This window comes from Peromyscus eremicus, chromosome 18, assembly GCF_949786415.1.
Source record: "Peromyscus eremicus chromosome 18, PerEre_H2_v1, whole genome shotgun sequence".
NCBI lineage: Eukaryota > Metazoa > Chordata > Mammalia > Rodentia > Cricetidae > Peromyscus > Peromyscus eremicus.
In genome coordinates, this window is record NC_081434.1 from 43929981 (window position 1) to 43950542 (window position 20562).

The following is a 20562-nucleotide window of genomic DNA, read 5'->3' on the forward strand; positions in this document are numbered from 1 at the left end:
GCATGCCAGCCTCAGGGTCAAAGCACAAGCATGGAGAGTTCTAATCCACACTAACCAGAACACCGTGTGTGTGTGTGTGTGTGTGTGTGTGTGTGTGTGTGTGTGTGTCCGTGTCCCAGAGACACGAAGGAGAATGGTGTTCTCACCCTTTGTGGTAGTTTGCATGAGAAGTGTCCCCCCTAGTTTTGGGCATTTGAACACTTGGTCCCCAGTTGGTGGCGCTGTTTGGGGAGGTTTAGGTGGTGTAGTCTTGCTGGAGGAAGTGTGAGGACACTTTGAGATGCAAAGCTTCACACCGGTTCAAATTCCTTTTCTTTGCTTCATGTGTGCTTTTGAGAGATGTGAGCTTTCAGCTTTCTGTTCCCGCCATCATGCCTGCCTCTTGCCGCCATGCCTCCCCACCACAGTGGACTCTTATCCAGATGGAACTGAAAGCCCAGATAAGCCCTCTCTTCTATAAGACTAAGCCTTGGTTGTGGTGTTTTATCACAGCACAGAAAAAATAATGGACATGAATTTGAGCTTGCACTGGAACCAGGAACATCTCCCCAGAGTTTCTGGTTTGATAGGTCAGGGGTGTGACCTAAAATCTCCCTGCTGCTGCTGCTGGTGACCACATGTTGAGGCCCATCATTCTAAACCCTTCTATTCAAGATCACTCAGTAGCAGAGACGTTAGCTAGAACCTGTTTAGGGAAGCTGAACCAAGAGCCCAGCCCAGGCCTGAGGAATCAGTCTGTGACGTGATTCTTGGGACAGCAGAGTGAATAACACTCCTGGAGAATGCCACTGCCTGGCTTATTTTCCAATGTTCAAGGAAGCGAGGAGGTCACGGAGATGTCTGATCTGAGGCAGGAAGGAAAGGCCTACGGTCTGGGGCTGTAATCAGCGGCAGAAGCAACTGGCTGATGTGTGCTGAAGCCCAGGGTTGAATCGCAAGCAACACAGCACAAGACAGTGTTGGGAGGGCAGGCCTCACCTTGGTGTCAGGGAGGCTCACCTTGGCGTGGCTGTAGATGTCCACACAGTTGTCCGTGTTGACGCTTTTTGCACAGATAATCTCGCAGTGTCGCTGCAGGGCCTCCAGTTGGAAAAATTTAGCGGCAGATAGAAGCTGCAATCCATAAAAAGAGACTGTTAGAGGCAGAGACGGGGCAGGATCAGCAAGACTGTCAGAGTGAGCCCTTGTGCAGGTTTGAGTGAGAAGCGCCCCTCGTAGTCCCGGGCATTGGAACACTTCGTCCCCAGTGTGGTGGCACTGTTTGGGGGACGGTTTGGGAGGTGTGGCTTTGTTGGAGGATGTGTGTCACAGGAGGCCTTTCCCTACTCACAGCTGGCTCTCCCTGCTTTGTGCCTGTGGTTCCAGATGTGAGCTCTCAGCTGCTGCTCCAGCCAGCAGGCGGCCCACTTGCTGCCTCCACTATCGTGAATTCTTATCTCTCTGGACCTGTAAGCCCAAATCGATCTTTTCTTCTTCCAGTGGCCCTAGTCATAGTGTTTGCCACAGCCATAGAAAAGCAACTACTCCACTCCTCAGGGCACCTGACTGAGGGTCGGGAAGCAGAGATGCTGGAGTATACAGCGGGCACGAGGTGAGACCAGGGGAACAGGCCCTAGTTATGGAAGCTTGCTGCGGGCAGGAGGCATGATGAAGTGGATCGCAGACGCACCTGTTAGAGCGGGTCAACCTCAAATACCCCAACCAGATCTAGCAAGGACGAGGGGGTGTGACACCGATTAGCAGGGTGGGGCCTCTGTGGCTCCCTCCCTGCCTTGCTGTCCGCATCTCCTCTCCAATGTCATTCCTCGCCATCCCACCTCAGGGACCGTCCTCACCCTGTCTTCCTCTTCTTTAGGGTGCTTCCTATCCAGGTGCCACTCCCACCTTCTGTGACAGAGTCCAGAAGGTCAGGGTCTTCATCCCTTTGGACCATTGCCACACTCGGTTCAAGGTCAGCCCTGGGCCGTGGGAGGCTCCCAGATGCATATGGAAAGTGACAGGCTGGAGAGAGGAAGTTATAGTTCCCCCAAGGTGGCAGGCAGAGGGTTTATCATGAGCCTTCTTGTGATTTTTTTTTTTCTACTAAGACACAGTCTCACTGTGTAGCCCTGGCTGGCCTGGGGCTTGCGATCTATTTCCAGGTAGGTCTCAGATCCCTCCCAGGGGCTGGAATTATAGGCAGGACCCATTACGGCCTGCTGTGACTTAAATGCGAATTCATTCACCTCCATAAAATATCTCACAGAGGGGCTCTGAGGGATGCTGGGTGGGTGAACATGGCCCTGTCCGGGGAAGGCAGCACACTCAACTCCATTGAACTTGAGTGTGAGCTTGCCAGGTGGACCCTCCCCTGCCGGCTCATCCAGCCCCTTTATCACAGTCTCCAGTAAACAGACTAGTGAACGCAGAAAGTAAAATTTAAAATGCTTATGAAAGGCTGCCTGGCCCTGTGGTGGAGTGCAGCATGGGAGGAGGGGTCCAGGGAGACCAGGGCCTCTGGAGTATCTGGGTGGGGGCTAAGAAGGGTAAAGACTCAGGACAAACAGGGCCCTTAGTGACTGTGAGCCATACAGACCGAGGATGGCCATTCTACAGGACAGGTAGGTCAAATAAACTGCCCAGGTGACCCAGAGTCTGGGCTGAAGGACTTCAGGTACTAAGCTGCCCGCTTCAAACAAACACACAAATAAACAAACAAACAAACCCACATTTTTTAACTAATTAATTGCTTTTAAAAGATAGGGTCTCATTCAGTAGCCCTGGCTGGCCTGGAACTCCCTATGTAGACCAAGCTGGCCTCTAACCCATAGAGATCCACCTGCCTCTGCCCGAGTACTGGGATTAAAGGTGTGTGCTCCCATGTCCAGCTAGCTCCCATCTTTAATTAGGAAAATGGATTAGAGCTCTGGCTTTGGACGGGGCAATAGAATGAGAAGTCAGGTGCAGTGGGAGCAGCAGGCTGGGAGGCAGAGGGATGGCTCCTAGCTCTCAGTTTTTGGGTCCCCGAAGGCGCAGTAGGGATGAGTCATGCTTGTCATGGATGTAATTCTCCTAGTAACCACAAGGAGGAGCAAGTCATCCAGGCTACTTCCTGATGGTGCTGTAAAGGTCCAAGCGTCCCAGCGCAGGGGGTGCCCAAATTCCTCGGTGAACTTGCCCCCTCACAAGCCATGTAAGACTGGTTTCCACTCAGGGCCCCTGGTGCAGCCAGTATCCCAGGGCAGGCTTCCCCGAGAAGCTGCCTGGCTTGGGAGGACCACAGAGCAAGGGAGGATCATGGAGCCAGGGAGGGCAGACGGAAGGGATGCTGGGGCAGCCAGCAACACAATGATCTCCTTACCTCCATGATCTCGTTGTTTTTGATGAGAAGTGACTCCGGGCCACCGTAGTAGAGATACTGCATGATCAGCTGGAAGGAAGAGCAGACAGTGAGTAGAACCTCAGCCGTACACAGTACCACACCACTCCAGAGCATCCCTCTCCCTGATGGGGGACGTTTGCACAGGTCTTCCCGATGACGCCCTGAAACCCTGACCCTACAGTTTCCAGGCCCTGCTTCCATGTCTGTCCACAGGACCAAAGCAAACCTGAGCTTGTCTCCTCAGGACGGATGAGTCACCCGAGGATGATGATCAAGGGGAGCCAACCTACCTCTCATCCAGTCAAGCTGTGCAGGAGACACAACTTAGAGAGCTTGACTTAAAACCTCCTGAAGTCGCCGAGCGGTGGTGGCGCACGCCTTTAATCCCAGCACTCGGGAGGCAGATCTCTGTGAGTTCGAAGCGAGCCTGGTCTACAGAGTGAGATCCAGGACAGGATCCAAAGCTACACAGAGAAACCATGTCTCGGAAAAAAAAAAAAAAAAAAAAACAACCCTCCTGAAGTCCTAGAGGGCCACTCTGGGTAACAAGTTCCTCACAACAAGTTGACCAAATGCCAGAGGAAGCTGGAGGGGCCCAGGTTTTGATATTCACTGATGGTGCTGTGAATGTTCCAAGAGAGGCTGTCCCTTGTTATGTGACTTCCAATGTCTGAATTGTGCCCTAAATTACAGTTTTGCAAATGGGTGTCCTTGAATGGCTGAAGACTGTGGATGTATCTGAATTAGTGTAAGTGCCCCACGTGACAACCAAGTGTTCCTTTGCACATGGTGCATCGCCGTCCAGTTTGTCCCAGTCTCTCCAGTTTCAACTGCCTTCCACATGCCTGGCTTTCCCTGCCTGGAGCCAGGGCAACTGGGTTGGCCAAATCTGTAGACTAGTCACGTCCTGTATTGGGACCACACTGTGGTACAGCCACCACAATAGGACTTAGGAATTTTTTTCAAGTGTGCTATGGCATATACACCCCCCCACACACACCTACACCCCCCCACATGTACACACACACACACACACACACACACACACACACACACTCACACCCACACATACACACCCACCCCACCCCCACGCATACACACACACATACACACACACATACTCTCTCTCTCTCTCTCTCTCTCTCTCTCTCTCTCTCTCTCTCTCTTTCACACACACACACACACACACACACACACACACAGGAACACTAATAAATAAAACACTAATTTTGGGAAATGTTTAACACTCTTAGAGAAACTGCCAATTAACAGATACTTCTGTGTCACCAATGGCTAGTCCTGATATACCATGGAATTACGTGGAATGTTTGCACATTTCATTAAAGCAGATTCCTAACTGAATCTGTTTTTTGTTTGCTTGTTTTGAGACAGGTCTCACTATGTAACACACAACTTACTGTGTAGCCCAGGCTGGCCTCTATCTCATATTCCCCCTGCCTCCACTTCCCCAAGTACTGGGATTACAGGGGGCTATCACCACATCTAGCATGGTATGTGTCTTTTTTTTTTCCCCTTCGAGACAAGGTTTTCTGTGTAGCTTTGGTGCCTGTCCTGGATCTCACTCTGTAGCCCAGGCTGGCCTTGAACTCACAGAGATCCGCCTGGCTCTGCCTCCCGAGTGCTGGGATTAAAGGCATGCGCCACCACCGCCCGGCTGGTATCTGTCTTTTATGCACTGTCCGCTCTCTCCTCTTGCTTCTATCAGATCCTCTATCATATCTTCCAGCCCCCTCAGCCTGGATGAGCTCTCTTCTGTAACAGTGGAGGTTGGCCCTCCTTTGGGTCCAACTCAGTGCTCACTCAGCTTTGTTTCAGGCAACAGCTTGTCCACAACTCAAGTGTCAGTCCTTAGCTGTCTGAGAATACAGATGTCTCACTCCTCACTGTATTCCTGTGCCTAGCACAGTGCCCGGCACACGGACAGCACACGGACACTTTATTATAGTATTATTACTTGGATACAGGGTCTCATTTGATATCTCAGGCTGGCGTGGAATTCACGGCAATCCTCCTGCTTCAGTCTTCCAAGTGCTGGGACTGCAGGCATGTGACAGGCCTGCCTCAAGTGAACATATTAGACACAGCATGTCTCCTGTCTGTGTCTCCCTTTCACTGACTTGGGGTTTTGTGTCCACCTGCCCACCACAGAGGTGGTGACATTGTCTAGGCCTTGGAAGATAACACTGCGTTGTTCCTCTCCCCCTCCTGCCTCGGAGAGCGGGCCTTATATGCGTGTGAAGTACTGTCAGTCAATGCTGGGCTATTGGCTTTACTAAAATCAAGTGATTCCTCTAGCACCTTTGTGATACAGGCCAAACCAATAAGAAGAAGCAGCACCACTGTAACGTGCACCCCCAGCATGGGCGCTCCATTTACAAAGCACTTTCCTATCAGCCATACACATTTATTCAAGGTTGAGCCACGGGCTGAAATTGCCACATTGGCGGAGGGAGACCCTGGGCTAATGGAGCTTAAATTGGGCCGTCCCACCCCCCTTCCAGACTCGGCCAGTGCATGCATTTTCTCTAAGTGGGTGCAACAAGCCCTTATTAGGCCAAAGGGCCTGCACATGGAACTGTTTTTCTTGGCGGCTGCCAACCTATATGAGGCAGGGAGTTTTGCAGCCTGAAAGAGGCCTAGCTCCAGGTGTGGCCTCAGTGGGTCAGGCGTGGCCTCAGTGGGTCTGGCTCTTGCACACATGTGATGTTAAACAGTCTTGGGGGAGGAAACACAATACAGTATCAATAACTAGAAATTCTTCTCCTAAATTTATATGCCAGAAGCATATAAAGTGCACAGGCTTTTGGGAGCCTCCTCGTGGGTCGGATTCAGCCTTCCTTGGCCTATTTCAAGCCACAAATGAGGCTCTTCTTTTATGAGCAATGGGCAGGGACACAGACAAGTCCCCAGGGCCTGATAAATCTTCCCTTCCCATTACAGGAACTTGAAGCTAATGTGGCCAGCAAACCTTCCCCATCGGAAGCAATTACAGGCCTAGGGATCCCCCTGAGGCCAGCCTTTGCCCTGCAGGACTCTGACAACAAGCCCATCGGGCAAACAGTGACTGAGAGCTTCCTCTGAGCCAGGCTCTTATTACTGGAGCCTCCCCAGTGAGGGCCAGGCTTACCAGTCATGGGGTACTTCTTGATGTGTGTGTGTGTGTGTGTGTGTGTGTGTGTGTGTGTGTGTGTGTGCATGCACACTCGCATGAACACATGCTGTTTTCTGCCTTCAGCTCACGATCCCACTCTAACAGGCCACAGGAGTCTTGCTGTAGAGTCAGGTGACTTCAGAGCAGACTCATTTTCCCAAGGATGTGAGAAAACAACGGGACTGGGTTCAGTTTTAACCTCGGCTCTCCTAGGGGCAGCTGTGGGAACTCAGGCCACATCCTTCCAAGAGGTCCTGTCAGGGGAGTTGGAAGGATCATGGACACAAGGGCAGCATTAGCTTTCAAGTTCAAACCCTGGGCCCAGCAGCATCAGAGGCTCTTGACAGAAGTGAGACTTCTCATGACTGAAAGCCAGGTGTATGGATGGGGCCTAGGGACTCACACTTAGTGTGTTTTCAAGTCATTCTGACCATTTCCAGGGCACCGGACACCTGTTAATGTCCAGAAGATGCTATAAGGAAGAGTGCCCCCACTCCATGATGGCAGGAGAAGGAGGGAGAGGCCTCAGAGTGCCCGAGGCTGGGACCTGCCCTGAGATTCTGCTTTCATGGGTCTGATGTACAGACTAGACATCCAGGGGACATTTTCAAAGCTCCCCAGGCAATATCAATGTGTGATGGAGGCCGGGGGGAACAGGAATTCCGTTTTGGTATGGTTTTTACTTAGACCATCTCAGAATCAAGTCCTTGAGGTGTGCCACCAGATGGGCTGGGCACGGATCCTGTTGTTTCCAACATGCCGGGATGAGCACATCATGTAAGTCCTTTTCATGTGCTCTTCTCTTTGTCTGGAATGCTCTAGCCTTCTTCTCCAGCCCAAAGCCTCATTCTGAGTCCCTTTGGTTCTCCATTCCTAACCCTGCCCCAATGTCCTGGGTCTGGGCTGTTACAGCACATGGCTCCAAAAAGGAGCCCATGTTTGCAAACACCCCACACACACTGTAGCTGACGGGCGACTTGGGGATACTCCCGCTAGACTTACAAGTCTTTGGGAGAGGGTGTCCCTTACCTTTGGGCTCCCTCCCCCAGCCCAGGACTGGGGCTGACAGGCACTGGCCTCACGTGATTGCTGTAGGGCTGGAGGATGGAGTGGGAGGGATGGAATGAGTGAACCGACAGTACAGGGGTGTCCCAGGTGGTAGGGACAGCTGAGGCCCGAAGGCTACCCCAGGACTCACCTGGAAGATGGGGTACTTCACATAGCCGATCTCTATGCAGGTGCTGTCGTTTGTTGGCTTGCTGGAGAGGAGGGCCTTGAACCTGGACAACACACAGAAAGATCAAGACTCATCCACACGGCTACGGCTTGCCCAAATGACTCTCCTCCTGACAAATCTCTGGATCCTGCTCTGAGACACCGCTGGATTATAGCTGTTAGTGTCTATTCAAAGCTAATGACTATGCTTGGAACTCACATCCTTTCCCAGACTGGCCACTGGGAAGGAACTGGACGCTCTTTAAAACCCCATCACTTTCCAGCACCAACCCGGGGTCTCCTCCGCGGATGTCAGTCTGTCCTGAGCACCTGCCCTGGTTTCTGTCTTGTCTGGAGCCCAGGGTGTCATTACTCGTCCTCCTTTCTGTTGCCCAAGCTTTGCTCCAGGGAGACAGGAACTTCTGTCTTGGTGAGACAGGCAGCCTCGAGGGCATTTAGCCCATATGGACTGGGTGGGGGAGGGCTCCCCAGGGGTGGTCATCTGTCTTGGAGTTTGGATGCAAAGCCTCTGGTCAGTAGGGACCTTATCAGTGGGACTGGACTTCAGAAGGCAGGGACAGCACTTAGGGATGGTCAGTTGGTACAGCGTGCCTGGCGCTCATAAGCCAGGACCAAATAAACTGGGCATGACGGTGCATGCCTGTAATCCCAGTACTAGGGATGTGGAGGCAGGAGATCAGAAATTCAAGTTCGACCTCGCTACACAGTGAATTCCAGGACATCCTGAATTACATGAGGTTTTGTTGTAGTGGGTAGCCATTCCAGCTTGATCTGTAAGTTCCAACCCCCACTGAGGCTTTGGTAACTGTCACGCCTACAAGGCGGGGCCGAGAGAGGACCCTAGTGACCTTAGATCCAGATGCACTGGCTCACTTGGTTCCTGGACCCTGGACGCTGGAGCTAGACCGAGCAGAGTTCTCCAGAGAACACTGCTGAACTGCGCTACACCTTTCCCAGATCCTGTAACCAACCCTTCACTTGTAAGTTACCCCACAAAATAAACCTCGCTTTTAACTACGTGGAGTGGCCTTAATAGTTTCACCAATATTTTGTCTCAAAAAAGAAAAGGAGCAGCAATAGGAACAATCATAGACGTAGTCCAGCCACAGAGACGCCGAGGGTACGTACCTGGGAGAGGCTGTGAACAGCAGCACTTTGTGAGCATAGAAGGGTCTCCCCTCTACCAGAAAGGTCACATCAGACATTTCTTTATTGTTAAGAAAATGAGGATCTAGAACAGAAAGGGGGGCAGTGTGTTAGTGAAGGAGGGTGATAGTGGGTCCCTCTGGCGAATGCACAGGGGAGGACAGGGGAGCACAGTGACCTCTTCATTCCTCACGGATGACCCAAGAGTCACACTGGAGACAGCACCCATGGAGGGCGGATGCATCGCTGCCACCCAGCTCAGCACAGGAGATGCTCAAAGCTGACCTGTGGTGGAAGCAGCCCGTGGGCTGGTGAAACGGCTCAGTGGGGGTAAGGGCACTGGCTGAGCGTGTGGGGTGACCTGAGTTCTGATCCGAGTTGGACGTGGTAGCACTGGCACGTGGAATCCCAGTGCTCCTACAGTGAGGTGGGTGATGAGGCCTGACAATCCTTGGAAGCCAGCTAGACCGCTGTACCCAGCGGCAGCCAAGAGACCCCGCCTCAGACACATGGGAAGTGAGACCTGACGGTGGCAATTATGCTGTGACCTCCTGCACACCCACACTCTCCCACTCACGAAGATTAGAATGAGGAGGAGGAGGAGGAGGAGGAGCAGGAGAAGGAGGAGGAGGAGGAGGAGCAGGAGGAGGAGGAGGAGGAGCCACCGTACTCCACAGCAGACACACCTCCAGGCAGAGCTTAGAGACCTCAGGGTATGAAAGGCCTGTCTGTGAAGCGAACCCACCCATCCTCCTGCCCTTTTCTTAGGCTCAGTGTGTGTCGTCCCCCGCCCCCCAGTGGAAGTGGTGTAGAAGGGCAGCCGCCCCTTGCCACTGGACTCCAGGTTCTCTCCCAGAATCTGTTGCAAAGGCGCCAACCCCATCTCGTCTCTTACAACAAAGACAATGTAGCTAACACTCACTCAAGGAGTCTAACAATGGCAGGCCTTGTGTAGGGAGGAAACGGAGCCTTGGAGCCGTCACAGGGGCTGTGCAAGCCAGGATTGGACCCAAGGCGTTCCACTTCTACAGCTTGACCCACCAAGTACAAGGTTCCTAGGTATTACTTTTAACTTAGGCATGCAGACCCCAGGTCCTTCTGGGTGGCCCTTGGAGTCAGCCCAGCACTTCTGCCTTGCTGGGAACATTCTCAGCTCCTTGACTTCTATCCTGGTCAGTCTCCACCCAGCAAAAACAACGTGGCTCTAACTGTCAGGGTCTCGTGGTAGACCACCTGTACGTCAGCTGACTGGAACTGCGGCACTCAGGGCTGGCGTTCACAGTGCTTGCTGGGGGAGTTTGAGAAGCCACAACATCTCCACCCACCTAAGTGGTTCTCCTGGCCTCATGCTCTGTGCTGGGTGCTCCTCATCTCTATGAGAGGTGCTCCAAACCAGGACCAAAGGCAGAGGAGCTTTCTTCCCTACGGTCATCCCCAAACTCCTGACCGTTTCTCCCTCACTCCCCTTCATTCTGTTACCGCCCTTGGTCAGGTTGCATCATCTTTCTAGATCCTTCTGGAGCTTCTGTTGGTCTCTTTGCCTTCACTCACCACAGGAGCCATCCTTCCTAAAGTCAGATCCGATCCTGATGGGGGCGGGGAGGCACTGTAGGATATCTTTGTATTTCATACCACGGGGTACTTGCACTCCATAGCGCAGGAAGGAATCTGCACGTACACGCTATGACCAGCGTGGCAGGGCAACTGTTAATGGCTTGCCGCTGCTGAGTTAGCCCAGGTGGTTGTAAGAAGGGCCTGAGCCCAGATCCCCATAGGACGAGGACCAGTCGGAGAGATTGTCCAGGGGGAAGGCTCAGAACTGTGACTGTCCAAATGACAGAAGGCAAGACTGAGCCCTGGAATGGCTGACTCTCTGTTTCCACCCTCCCCATACAGCTTGGGGGCTGGAGGGGAGAGAGAAGGTTGGTGTCAGGGTCTTAGTCCACTGCCGCCGCCGCAGATCCTGGGCCCTCTTAGTGATTTGGTTCTGTCCCTGATGACTGATTTTTGTGGTGACAGGCAGTGTGGGTTCTGATTACAACCCCCCTCTCCCCTTCTACAAACCTTCCAGTAGCTCCCCAGTGCTCCCACAGAGGCCACACTTGTTTTCTTTTTTTTTTTTTTTTTTGAGATTTATTTTTATTACTTTTAGGGGCATGTACATATGTGGTATGCGTATGTGAGAGCAGGTGCCTGTGGATTCTAACTTTCCTGGTCTGGAGTTCCAGGCGGTTGTGAGCTGCCTAATATGGGTGCTGGGAACAGAACTCAAGCCCTCATGAAGGGCAGAAGCCGTACACACTCTTAACTGCTGAGCCATTTTCCTAACCCGAGGCCATACTTCCTACCTCTGTCTAGTCAAGACCTCTGCCTTCTTAAAAAAAAAAAATCTCTTTTATGCGCGTGTGTCTGAGTGTGCACTGTGTGTGTGCAGGAGCCCATGGAGGTCAGAAGAGGCATCAGGCACCCTGGAACTGGAATTACAGACAGTTGAGAGTCACCATGTGGGTGGTGGGAACAGGACCTGAGTCCTCCGCAAGAGCACTTACCCATGAGCCACCTCTCCAGTGCCACCCAGCCCTGCCTTCTCGTGGTGCTAACCTTGGAATTCTGACCTGTGTCCCGGAGACAAAGAACCTTTCACTGCGAGTGAGAAACACCGCACCGAATTTCAGAATTCTCTTCCCTCTCTGGCCATGGGAAGCAGAGCTTATGCTGTGTCCTTGACTCAGCCCTCAAAAATGTTCACGCTAACAAGGTGCCTCACAAGGCACTCAGGTGTTGTACACTGCTGTCACGTTCTGGGAAGGTGACCCTTCGCCTCTACCACCTTTTCATTGGTTGGCCTTTTCAATCTGTCACCCTGACGATCAATGTTTTCTGCAGGGCAGAAACACTTGTGGCTTAGGTACAACTCAGATCTGTCACGTGTGTAGTCATAAAGGTAACATATAACCTTTGACTCTGTTGCCAACTTTCCCATTTTAACACACAGCTGTATCATACTCAAATGCACAAGTTTCTATAACGGTAATGAATATACTTCAAATCAGCTCCATGCACTCCATCTTTAACTGATAAAAAAGTGAAGGAATGCTTTTGCTATAGGATAGAATTTTCAGATGCTTCCATTTCTCCATCTTTAGAGAGAAAGGATACAGGGAGTAGAGAAGGTCCCAACCCTTATAGGAAAAGGAATCCTTCATTGTTAATTTTTTATTACTCTCCGGGCAACAGGGGATGGGCTTGTACAATGGCAGGCTCAAGTTTCCAACCTCAAGACAGCCAGGCACTTCTCTGTCTTTTCAATTCTGCTCTGCCTGTAGTAGCCCCGGATCTTCTGGATGAAGCCCGTGCCTGCCTGGGGGATCTCAGGAACTGGCCCTACACAGTGAGGAATCCTGGCATTGGCAGGGCTTGTCTTCAAGTCCCAGCTCTGTCTCCAGACAGCAATCAAAGCATGGGATAGGCCATGCCTACCTCCTGGGATATCTGAGCACCACTGAGAGGTGGAAGTCAAGTATATGGCTGGAGTCATGTGCAAGTACCCAGGGAGCATATAAAGTGATCGGCTAGCCTCACTGGACTTCAGAGCACCCACCTCTACTGCTTAGGTATGCCCTACTTTTTCAATTAAAAAAGATTTGTTTTTAATTACGTGTGTGTGTGTGTGTGTGTGTGTGTGTGTGTGTGTGTGTCTGTGTCTGTGTCTGTGTCTGTGTGGGGTGCCCACAGAGGCCAGAGGTGTTGAATCTCCCTGGATCTGCAGATATAGGTGGTTATAAGCCACTTGACACGGGTGCTAGGAAATGAACTTGGGTCCTCTAGAAGAGCAATCTTCATTCTTTACCTCTGAGGTGTCTCTCTAGCCCTAATCTGCCCTTGTTTGTACGGCCATGTGTGGTTGTTCCTTTCTTCTCGTTATCTCCTAACGCAGGATGGCCGTCAGGGACACTGATGGTTCAATGGTGTCTCCGGCCTCCTCCTCTGCAGTGGAGATGGGGGACTTCACAGACGGGAGAGCTGCTGCCTTAGTCCCATTTCTTTGATAAAACACCATGACAAAGACAACTTTGGGGAGAAATGGTTTAGTTTAGTTCACAGCTCCTGTTCACACTGTCAACACAGCAGGAAGCAGCTGGTCATACCCACTGCCAGGAGCAGAGAGAATGAATCCACACGAATGTTCTCCGCTCACTTGTTCCTTTTCACACAAATCCAGGCAATGGTGCCCACTCACATCAATAATCCACCAAAGACAATCTCCACAGACCAAGCTAATCTAGATGCTTCCTCATTGAGATTCTCTTCCTAGATGATTGTAATTCGACTGCATCAAGTTGGCTATCAAAATCATCACAGCTGACGTGGACAGTGGGCTGTCTATTGAAATCTCCTGTGCATGGGACTCATGGATCAGGAGCCTCAGCAGTGCCCAGTGTCAGCGAACGAGGGAAAAGGTCCCCCAGGTGAAGCACTGCAGTCTCCTCATCCACGTCCTCTGTTGTGTTCTCCAAAGAGATTTACTGCCTACTAAGGGAGCTTTCATCTCTTGGGCCTGGCTCCCCGGCTGTCTGCCTCTTGTTTGCCCTCCAAAGTTCCCGTCCTGCAGTTGATGCACAGGTTTGCTTCCTTCCCACCCCTACGCTCCACAGCTATAGCCTGGAATACCCGGGCCACCACTCACCCAGGCGTGACGTCTGCTTCCTCTTGATCTCCGTGAGCTTGGGAATGGGGTAGGGACCATAACAGTGTGTGAAGATGACACACAGCTGCTGGCTGATCACTTCATTCTGTGAAGGAAGAAGAGGAGCTGTGTTCTGAAAGTGCCAGGGTGGTGCTAGCCAGGCTGTCACTACACACACCTGTCCCCCTAGGCAAGAGGAGCCCGTGCATTTACTGTGTGTCCCCCAGGACAACGGACATTCAGTTTGCATTTACCACACCTGGACTGACCTGCTCTACGGGTCCACTGCTGAGTGCTTAGGAAATTTACAAAAAACATCTTCCCATCTCACCCTGATCATTTCCTAGCCAATGGAAAGCAGGCTTTTGTACTCATGAGTAGAAAGCTTTCACCTCCAATCCACCTTTATCCGTATTCTCAAATTCTGGAAGCAGCCAGTGGCCCTGAGCGAGCAGCAGAAAGCCCTTTTGGTCCCATGACTGCGCCCCATAAGGACAGGACGAAAGCTTCTGATTCAGCTCTGTAATAAGTGGATTCTAGGGCTCAGGCGTTTGGGATCTGGGTGTCATCAGTTGAATCACTTTTCAATAAAAATAAAACTAAGGACGGCGGAAGGCCGTTCTGTGCCTCCGAACTCCAGCTGCCCGCGGCTCAGGGAGGCCGGAGACTGGGCCGAGTGACCTTCATCCTAGTGTTTTGGTTCTTTTCCATGCCAGTCCTTTCCGTTCACTGCCCTCCACGAGCAGGTGTGCAGGCTGGGGGGTGGGATGTGACTCACAGCATTCTGATGCTTCATGTCGGGCAAATGGCTGAAACAGGGGGTAGGCAAGTCTTTACAACCGCCGTGGTTTGACTCGGTGTCCCTCACGCGTTAGGGGTGTGGTCCCTTATTCATGGTGCTGTGGGGGAGATGCCTAGACCTTCGTGAGACCCTGCAGGAAATCTGAGGTCCTTGAGCGTGTCTCCTAAAGGGGATTATGGGATGCTGGTCGACTCAGCCCTTTCTCTCTTTGCCTTCCAGCTGCTCCTACCGCATGCTTCTGCCCTGGTACATTGTCTCACCTCTACCCCAGGAGCCATGGACCACGGACCTCCAAAACTGTGAGCAAAACCAACCTTCCCTCTTTTAAGCTGATTATCTCAGGTGTTCCGTTTTAGCAACACCAGGCTGACTAACACAACAAAGCAGCAAAAAAGGAAGGTTAAAACCCACTTTGTACCATCTCTCTAAAGATAAAAAACCGAAGAGTCTTAGAAGAACAGAATGAGATCATCATTTTTTTCTATTTCCCACAAGTGAGTGTTGCTGGTTTTTTTTTTTAAGTGACTGGCTTGGGACCACAACGACGCCAGTGATTCAAGACAGTCTCACATTTAATCCCCAAGGCAGGACAGAGCTCCTCCACGTGGGTAAAGAAAATCCAAACCCTTCTATCCAAGTGGCTAGATCTCAGAAGGCAGTGTCAGCTGGGTCACGATGACCAGAGGGGTCGTTAGCGGGAAAGGAAGAAGGGATGGTGGCTCCTCCCAAGGGTGGCATGGATGATACGTTAAGAGCAAACACTTTGCCACCTCACCCTGCACCCATGGGCGAGCCAGCAAACTGTTTCCCCCCATGAGCAGCACTAGAATCCCCTGGGAGCTGGTGAGGAATGCAAATCCTACCCTGGTCTTTCTGACATTGTTTCTCATTTGTGTTTGAGACCGGGCCTAGCTATGCAGCTCAGACTAGTCTTGAACTCAGGATCTTCCTGCCTTGCTTCCCAGGGGCTGGCATAAGAGGCAAATGCTTCCAGACTGGATCCCACGCTTTTAAAAAACATCATTTCCTTTCTGGGGCTGGGCAAACCCTGGCAGCAGGGTGTGCGTGAGTGGGGGGACATCACTGGGTAGGTGACAGTCAAGGTTCCTTTCAAGGCAGCCTCCGCTGGCCATGACATCCGCAGATGTGGGGTGACCTTCCCATTGGCAGAAGGCTCTGTGGTTGCATACCAATGTCTGTTTTTGTCATTCAAGAAGATGAAATGACAGTTCACAGCGAAAGGCACCACAGGCAAACCCAAGGGGAGGCTGACGGAGGGGCAGGGTGACTTTACAGTGAGATGTGAGGTTTGTAGCAGCCAGGCTGCCTGGATTGGGACCCTGGCTCTCGGGATCCTCTAAATGGGTCTCGGGGTCATCATTTCAAATGGAGATGGTGGTAACACAGTCCCTCCCTCCGGGGCTCCTTGTGAGGTGTAGATGAGTATGGAGTGGCTAGAACACCTGGCACACAAAAGTGCTCTGCAATGGGTGATTATTATCATTAAGGCAAATCCTGGCTTCAGTGCCCAGAGCAGGCCACTTCCCCAGCACAGGGTGTGACCCACATGGAAGAGAGAGTCTGGGAGAACTGTGAGGGCTGTGTGAGGACACAGAGAAGAAAGAAAATGGGGGAAAGACAGGCCTAAGGAGGCTTTGATGAATGGATGTGGCGGAAGGGGGAGATTGCTAAGCACACATTTGTCCTGCTCTAGTGTTTTCTCTGAAGTTGATAAATTAAGCAGTTTTAGCAAATGGTGTTTACACTGAGTCCCGTTTTCAAGGTTTTTCACAGAGATGGTTTGAGTTCTGCTGTGAGGATCTAGGAATGTCTCTGGTGACTTCCGGATGTTTTCAAGATTTGGTCCAAAATTCACTTAGTGGCTGTTTGTCACTGGCAGCCATTTGAGGGGGAAGCTTAGACTGAGGCGTTGCTCAGAGGCTTCCCGTCCAGCACATTTGCTGATATTCCTGCTTCGATTGAGATTTTTTTTTTTTTAAACTTTTGGTGATACTGCTAGTTACGGTCCAGTGAGGGACTTGGGACACACACCTGCTTCTTTGGGGTTTCTGAGATGCCTGATGCTGGCACAGAGCAGCCAGAACGATGATTGTTTTTAAATCATTGTAAGAGAGATTTATTTCCAAAGAGGCCTCCAATAAGTCTTATGACAAAGCATAGCAGACTTTTTTTTTTAATTAAATAATCACATTCTTCCTTCTGTTGATGGAGAGATGGAAGAGGCATACATTTCCTATTCCTCATAATAAGCTGCACGGTTTAATACACTGTATCCCCTCTGTAATACATGTTACAATCTGGTGATGCTGAGGACAGTCAGTAAATGCTAGAACTGAGATAACAGGATGAAGGACAAGCTATGGAGGGGGAGAAAATATCTGCAAACCGTATGGCTGACAAAGGACTAGTACTTAGCATATAAAAGGAACTCTTAGAATTCAACAATTCAAACAGAATAGGCAGTTCAGCTAGAATGCAAGAAAACGATGCAAAGAGAAACTTCAGTGAAGAGAGTATGCAGATGGTGGACCAGAGCATGCTTGGGGGCGGTGGACCAGTGCATGCTTGGGGAATGCTTGACGGCACTCTGCAGCTATGTTAAAACTACCTGTTTCCCTGCAGGTCAGTCTATGTGATGTCATACCACACAGGTAAGGGATTCCATGGAGCTTCCTATGAAAGCAAATCAACCCTCTCTGCTCCCTTCCTTCTCGGGCCCGCCCCTTCCAGAGATGGAGCTGCCGGCTTTGTCTCTGGGTCACCTCCCCTGGATGTGCAGCACAGCTGCCAGGGAGCAGGTTTTGGTCCACATCTGGCAAAGGCCTGTCCTTCTTCCTGCCCCCCAGATGTTCCTGCTAGGGCTGTTGGTGACTTTCATGTCCTTCCACCCGATGACTCCCCCTTCCTGCTGTCAGACACTGGGGTGCTTGTGGAAGGCTCCTCTCCCTGAGCTAGGCTAGTTAAAGGAGCCACCGGATGAGATGACACATGCGGTGTTGGCAATCGGGAGAGGAATGGCTTTTGGGGTGGCCTGGGAGACCGGGGAGCTTGGGGTGCTAAGCGTGTTGTGTTTGGGGGCCTAGGGATGACTGACTCCATCTGATAGAAATCCACTGGGCTCTGCAGTTACAATCTGGGGAATTTTCTATGTGTATGTCATACTTCAAAGTGATGTTTACCCAAACAAACAAACAAAAAGCAAAAGGCAAAATTTCTCTGTAGCATGGAAAAAAGTTAAAACCAGGCAGGTCAGAAAACACTTGGCTATAGACACTGGGAATGCACCCAGTAGTGCCTTTCACTGAGGTGGTTCTGGGTAATTTCAGGTGAAAGCCTTTGATCCATTTATTTTAAGTTGGAGGGGGGAAGGGAGGAGTTTGCTTCTGAAATGTTCCCTGCAGGTTCCACTCTGTTTGAACTCACTCAGGCCCACTATACCAAGGCTCGCTCAGTAGCACGGACACCACACCCAGCCAGCAGGGGCCACAGAGGCTGGCTTGGGGACAGCACTGACCAGGACAGCTGTTGAGAGGGGCTGTGGTCCCCGAGGCTCCGAGATGCTCTGAGGGCAGGTGGACCGTGTTGCTGGTGGGCTGGCTGCCATCAGAGAAGGCAGTTCTGTATGCCCCTTGCTCTCACAGTGAGCAGCGCATCAGCCTAGCCCAGGACAGGTACCCACACACTGTGGTTCATAGGCCAGTTTCTCCTGAGACTTGGCAGGCTCCATGTGGACCCTGGTATTCCACAAAGCCTGCCCTGGGACAGAGTGATCACTCTAGCACGGTCACTTAGCTGCTTAGCAGTTGGGGGAGACTGGGCGAGTTAGTTCCCATCTCCTCGCCTCAATTTCCCCTTGTTTGTTAAATGGAGATGAATTTAGGGTTCCTCCAGAAGTGCTTGTAAGACTGTAAGATTTAAGCCCTAAATATGCTCAAGTTAGTGACTGGCTTGTAACTAAATTAAATATATATTTTAAATTAAATATATATATTATTTTAAGCTTTGAAAAAAACTTCATTTATGTCTTGAGACATAATGAAGTTCGTTATGAAAGGTTTCCACAGACAAATGGGTCTGGGAAACACCTTAATTCCCTTTGTGAATTTCAGGGCACCAAAGGGAGAAGTGTCATAAGGCAAATGTCACCCTGAGGAGAGGAGCCGGTACCGTGACCCAGGTATTCACAGCTGGCTGTCTGAGGTTGTCCTGAGCTGGTGTTTGCAGAAAAGCCTTGGGGAAGTGCAGAAGACCCTGCGCCTTCTGTGAGGCTTTTCAAAGCCACTAAGAAAGCTTCTATGTTGTGTCAGGGAGGAGTGGAGGGGCACTGGGCATTTCACTGCTTTGCACTCCCAGCCACCTAGAGGCCTGTGTGATTATCAACTCATTTACAGACAGGGAAATTGAGGCAGAGGGGGGCGGTTTAAGAAGCTTAACTGGGTCCTAAGGCTAGTAAGTGGGAGAGCCAGGATTTGAACCCTTGTAATTTGGCTCCAGAGTACATATGCTCAACCACTGTGTAATATGAGCCCATGCACTTGGGTGATCTGGTGGCTTAGGGTATGAACTCTCTGGAACGTTTCAGGGAGATTGGTCCTCCCTCGTGCTTCTCATGGTCACAGTGCTGGGGTGTTTTCTAACAGTGTTCCCTGGCCTTTGGCTGTTGACACCAGTGGGTGTCAGGGAGCAAGTTCATCAAGGCTGTCCAAAGCCAGTACTTCCCATCAACACACAGAGGGGGCTCCACACCCCTGGCAGGGCCTGGAGCGTCTTTATGATATTCCCAAATGGATGACTCTACAGAGATTTCATGGAATGAATCTCATGATATCCCAAGAGCAAGACTGATGTTTAGAAAGATGCAGAGATGTGGCATTCCTTTGCTGGGAATGGAGACCTTGGTAGGGGTGAACCCCAAGGAATCAGAATGAAGTTCCTCTGACTGGCCCTCCCATCAGAGGTGTCTAACGTTTTGATCCTGTGATAGGATATCATCTACGCATATGTTGGGCTTCATTCATAGTTACCCTGGGATGTATGCAGCCTTTGGGCTGCATGTTGGGCATGCTGTCAGTCTACATGAAAAGATTTAGCTTTCCAGAAACCGTAGCAGAGTATTGTCCAGGGATGGCACCATTCCCCTCCTCCTGCTTGATTCTCACCATCCCTTTGGGCCTGGTCAGCACCAGCACTGTGGGGATGCCCCCTTACCCCCTTTTGAATCTTACATTTTCTTAGCCTGGTCCAGGGAAACTAGCTTTATATGCTTTTAGAGCACATGTGTTAGTATCATCCCCTGGCTTGAGAGCAAGTTCCCTGAGTCAAGGGTCCCGAACCCGCTCTTGTGCATAAATGCCTTGGGATACAGGAAATTCTCAGCCAAAAAGCTGGCCCACAAGTGATTGTGCAAGTACCTATAGCCAGCTGAGACGCACTCGCCACCTGTAATGGTGATGTAGGGATGTTTAAGGACCATCCGTTCCCAGCAAGGGACCGTCCAGATCTATGAGCCTCCACCCTCATTCTCCGCTGCAACCATAATGGCCTCACCTCCCTACCCCCTTGTACCTTGCTTGCTTTTAGGATTTCAAACATCAGGGGCAGGCCTTGGGTGACGAGCTCCTCCGTGTACTCTTCTTCCTGAATGGTCTTGAACTCCTTGAGCAAACACTGGATGAGAGGCCTGCGGTGCTGCTGGAAGGCGATCCGCAGTGACTCCAGCCACGTGTGCAGAGTCCACGGGACACCTGCATGGGGAAAAGGCATCGGGCCAGGTGGGAGGGGAGGGCGGACGAGGGGAGGGCAGAGAACAACCAAGGAACAGGAATGTTTTTATCTGGAAGTTGGCCTTTGTCCAGGACGTTACCAAGCTATGAATCCAAGGGACCAGCCTTCAGTGAGCACAGGCAAGACTTGCGGAAGGGGAAATTCTGCTGCTTATATGTGCTCCTCAGACTATTGAGGGTGCATTTTACAGTACTAGTCACTGTGGAGAACATTTTAATTACTCATTCTTATGCATCTATGCCTTGGAGTCCACTGTCTTCCTACTACTCACTGGGGAGGGGAAAACTCAGGGGAAGAGGGAGTTTCAGGATTAGATGACGTCACCATACTCAGATGAGGGCTGAGAACGGTGA

The 20562-nt window shown here is 51.2% G+C and overlaps 1 protein-coding gene across 1 annotated transcript in view; it reads right to left on the reverse strand.

Annotated features, from left to right (window-relative positions):
- The window catches only part of Abtb3 (ankyrin repeat and BTB domain containing 3), a 271670-nt gene that overhangs the window by 4308 nt on the left and 246800 nt on the right, over nt 1–20562 (reverse strand). The window contains exons 11-16 of the mRNA XM_059245625.1: nt 19991–20169; nt 13603–13708; nt 8898–9000; nt 7732–7813; nt 3341–3409; nt 1000–1113 (exon numbers count right to left, since the gene is read on the reverse strand). Coding sequence (XP_059101608.1) covers nt 1000–1113; nt 3341–3409; nt 7732–7813; nt 8898–9000; nt 13603–13708; nt 19991–20169 — 653 coding nt within the window. The remainder of the gene's footprint in view (nt 1–999; nt 1114–3340; nt 3410–7731; nt 7814–8897; nt 9001–13602; nt 13709–19990; nt 20170–20562) is intronic.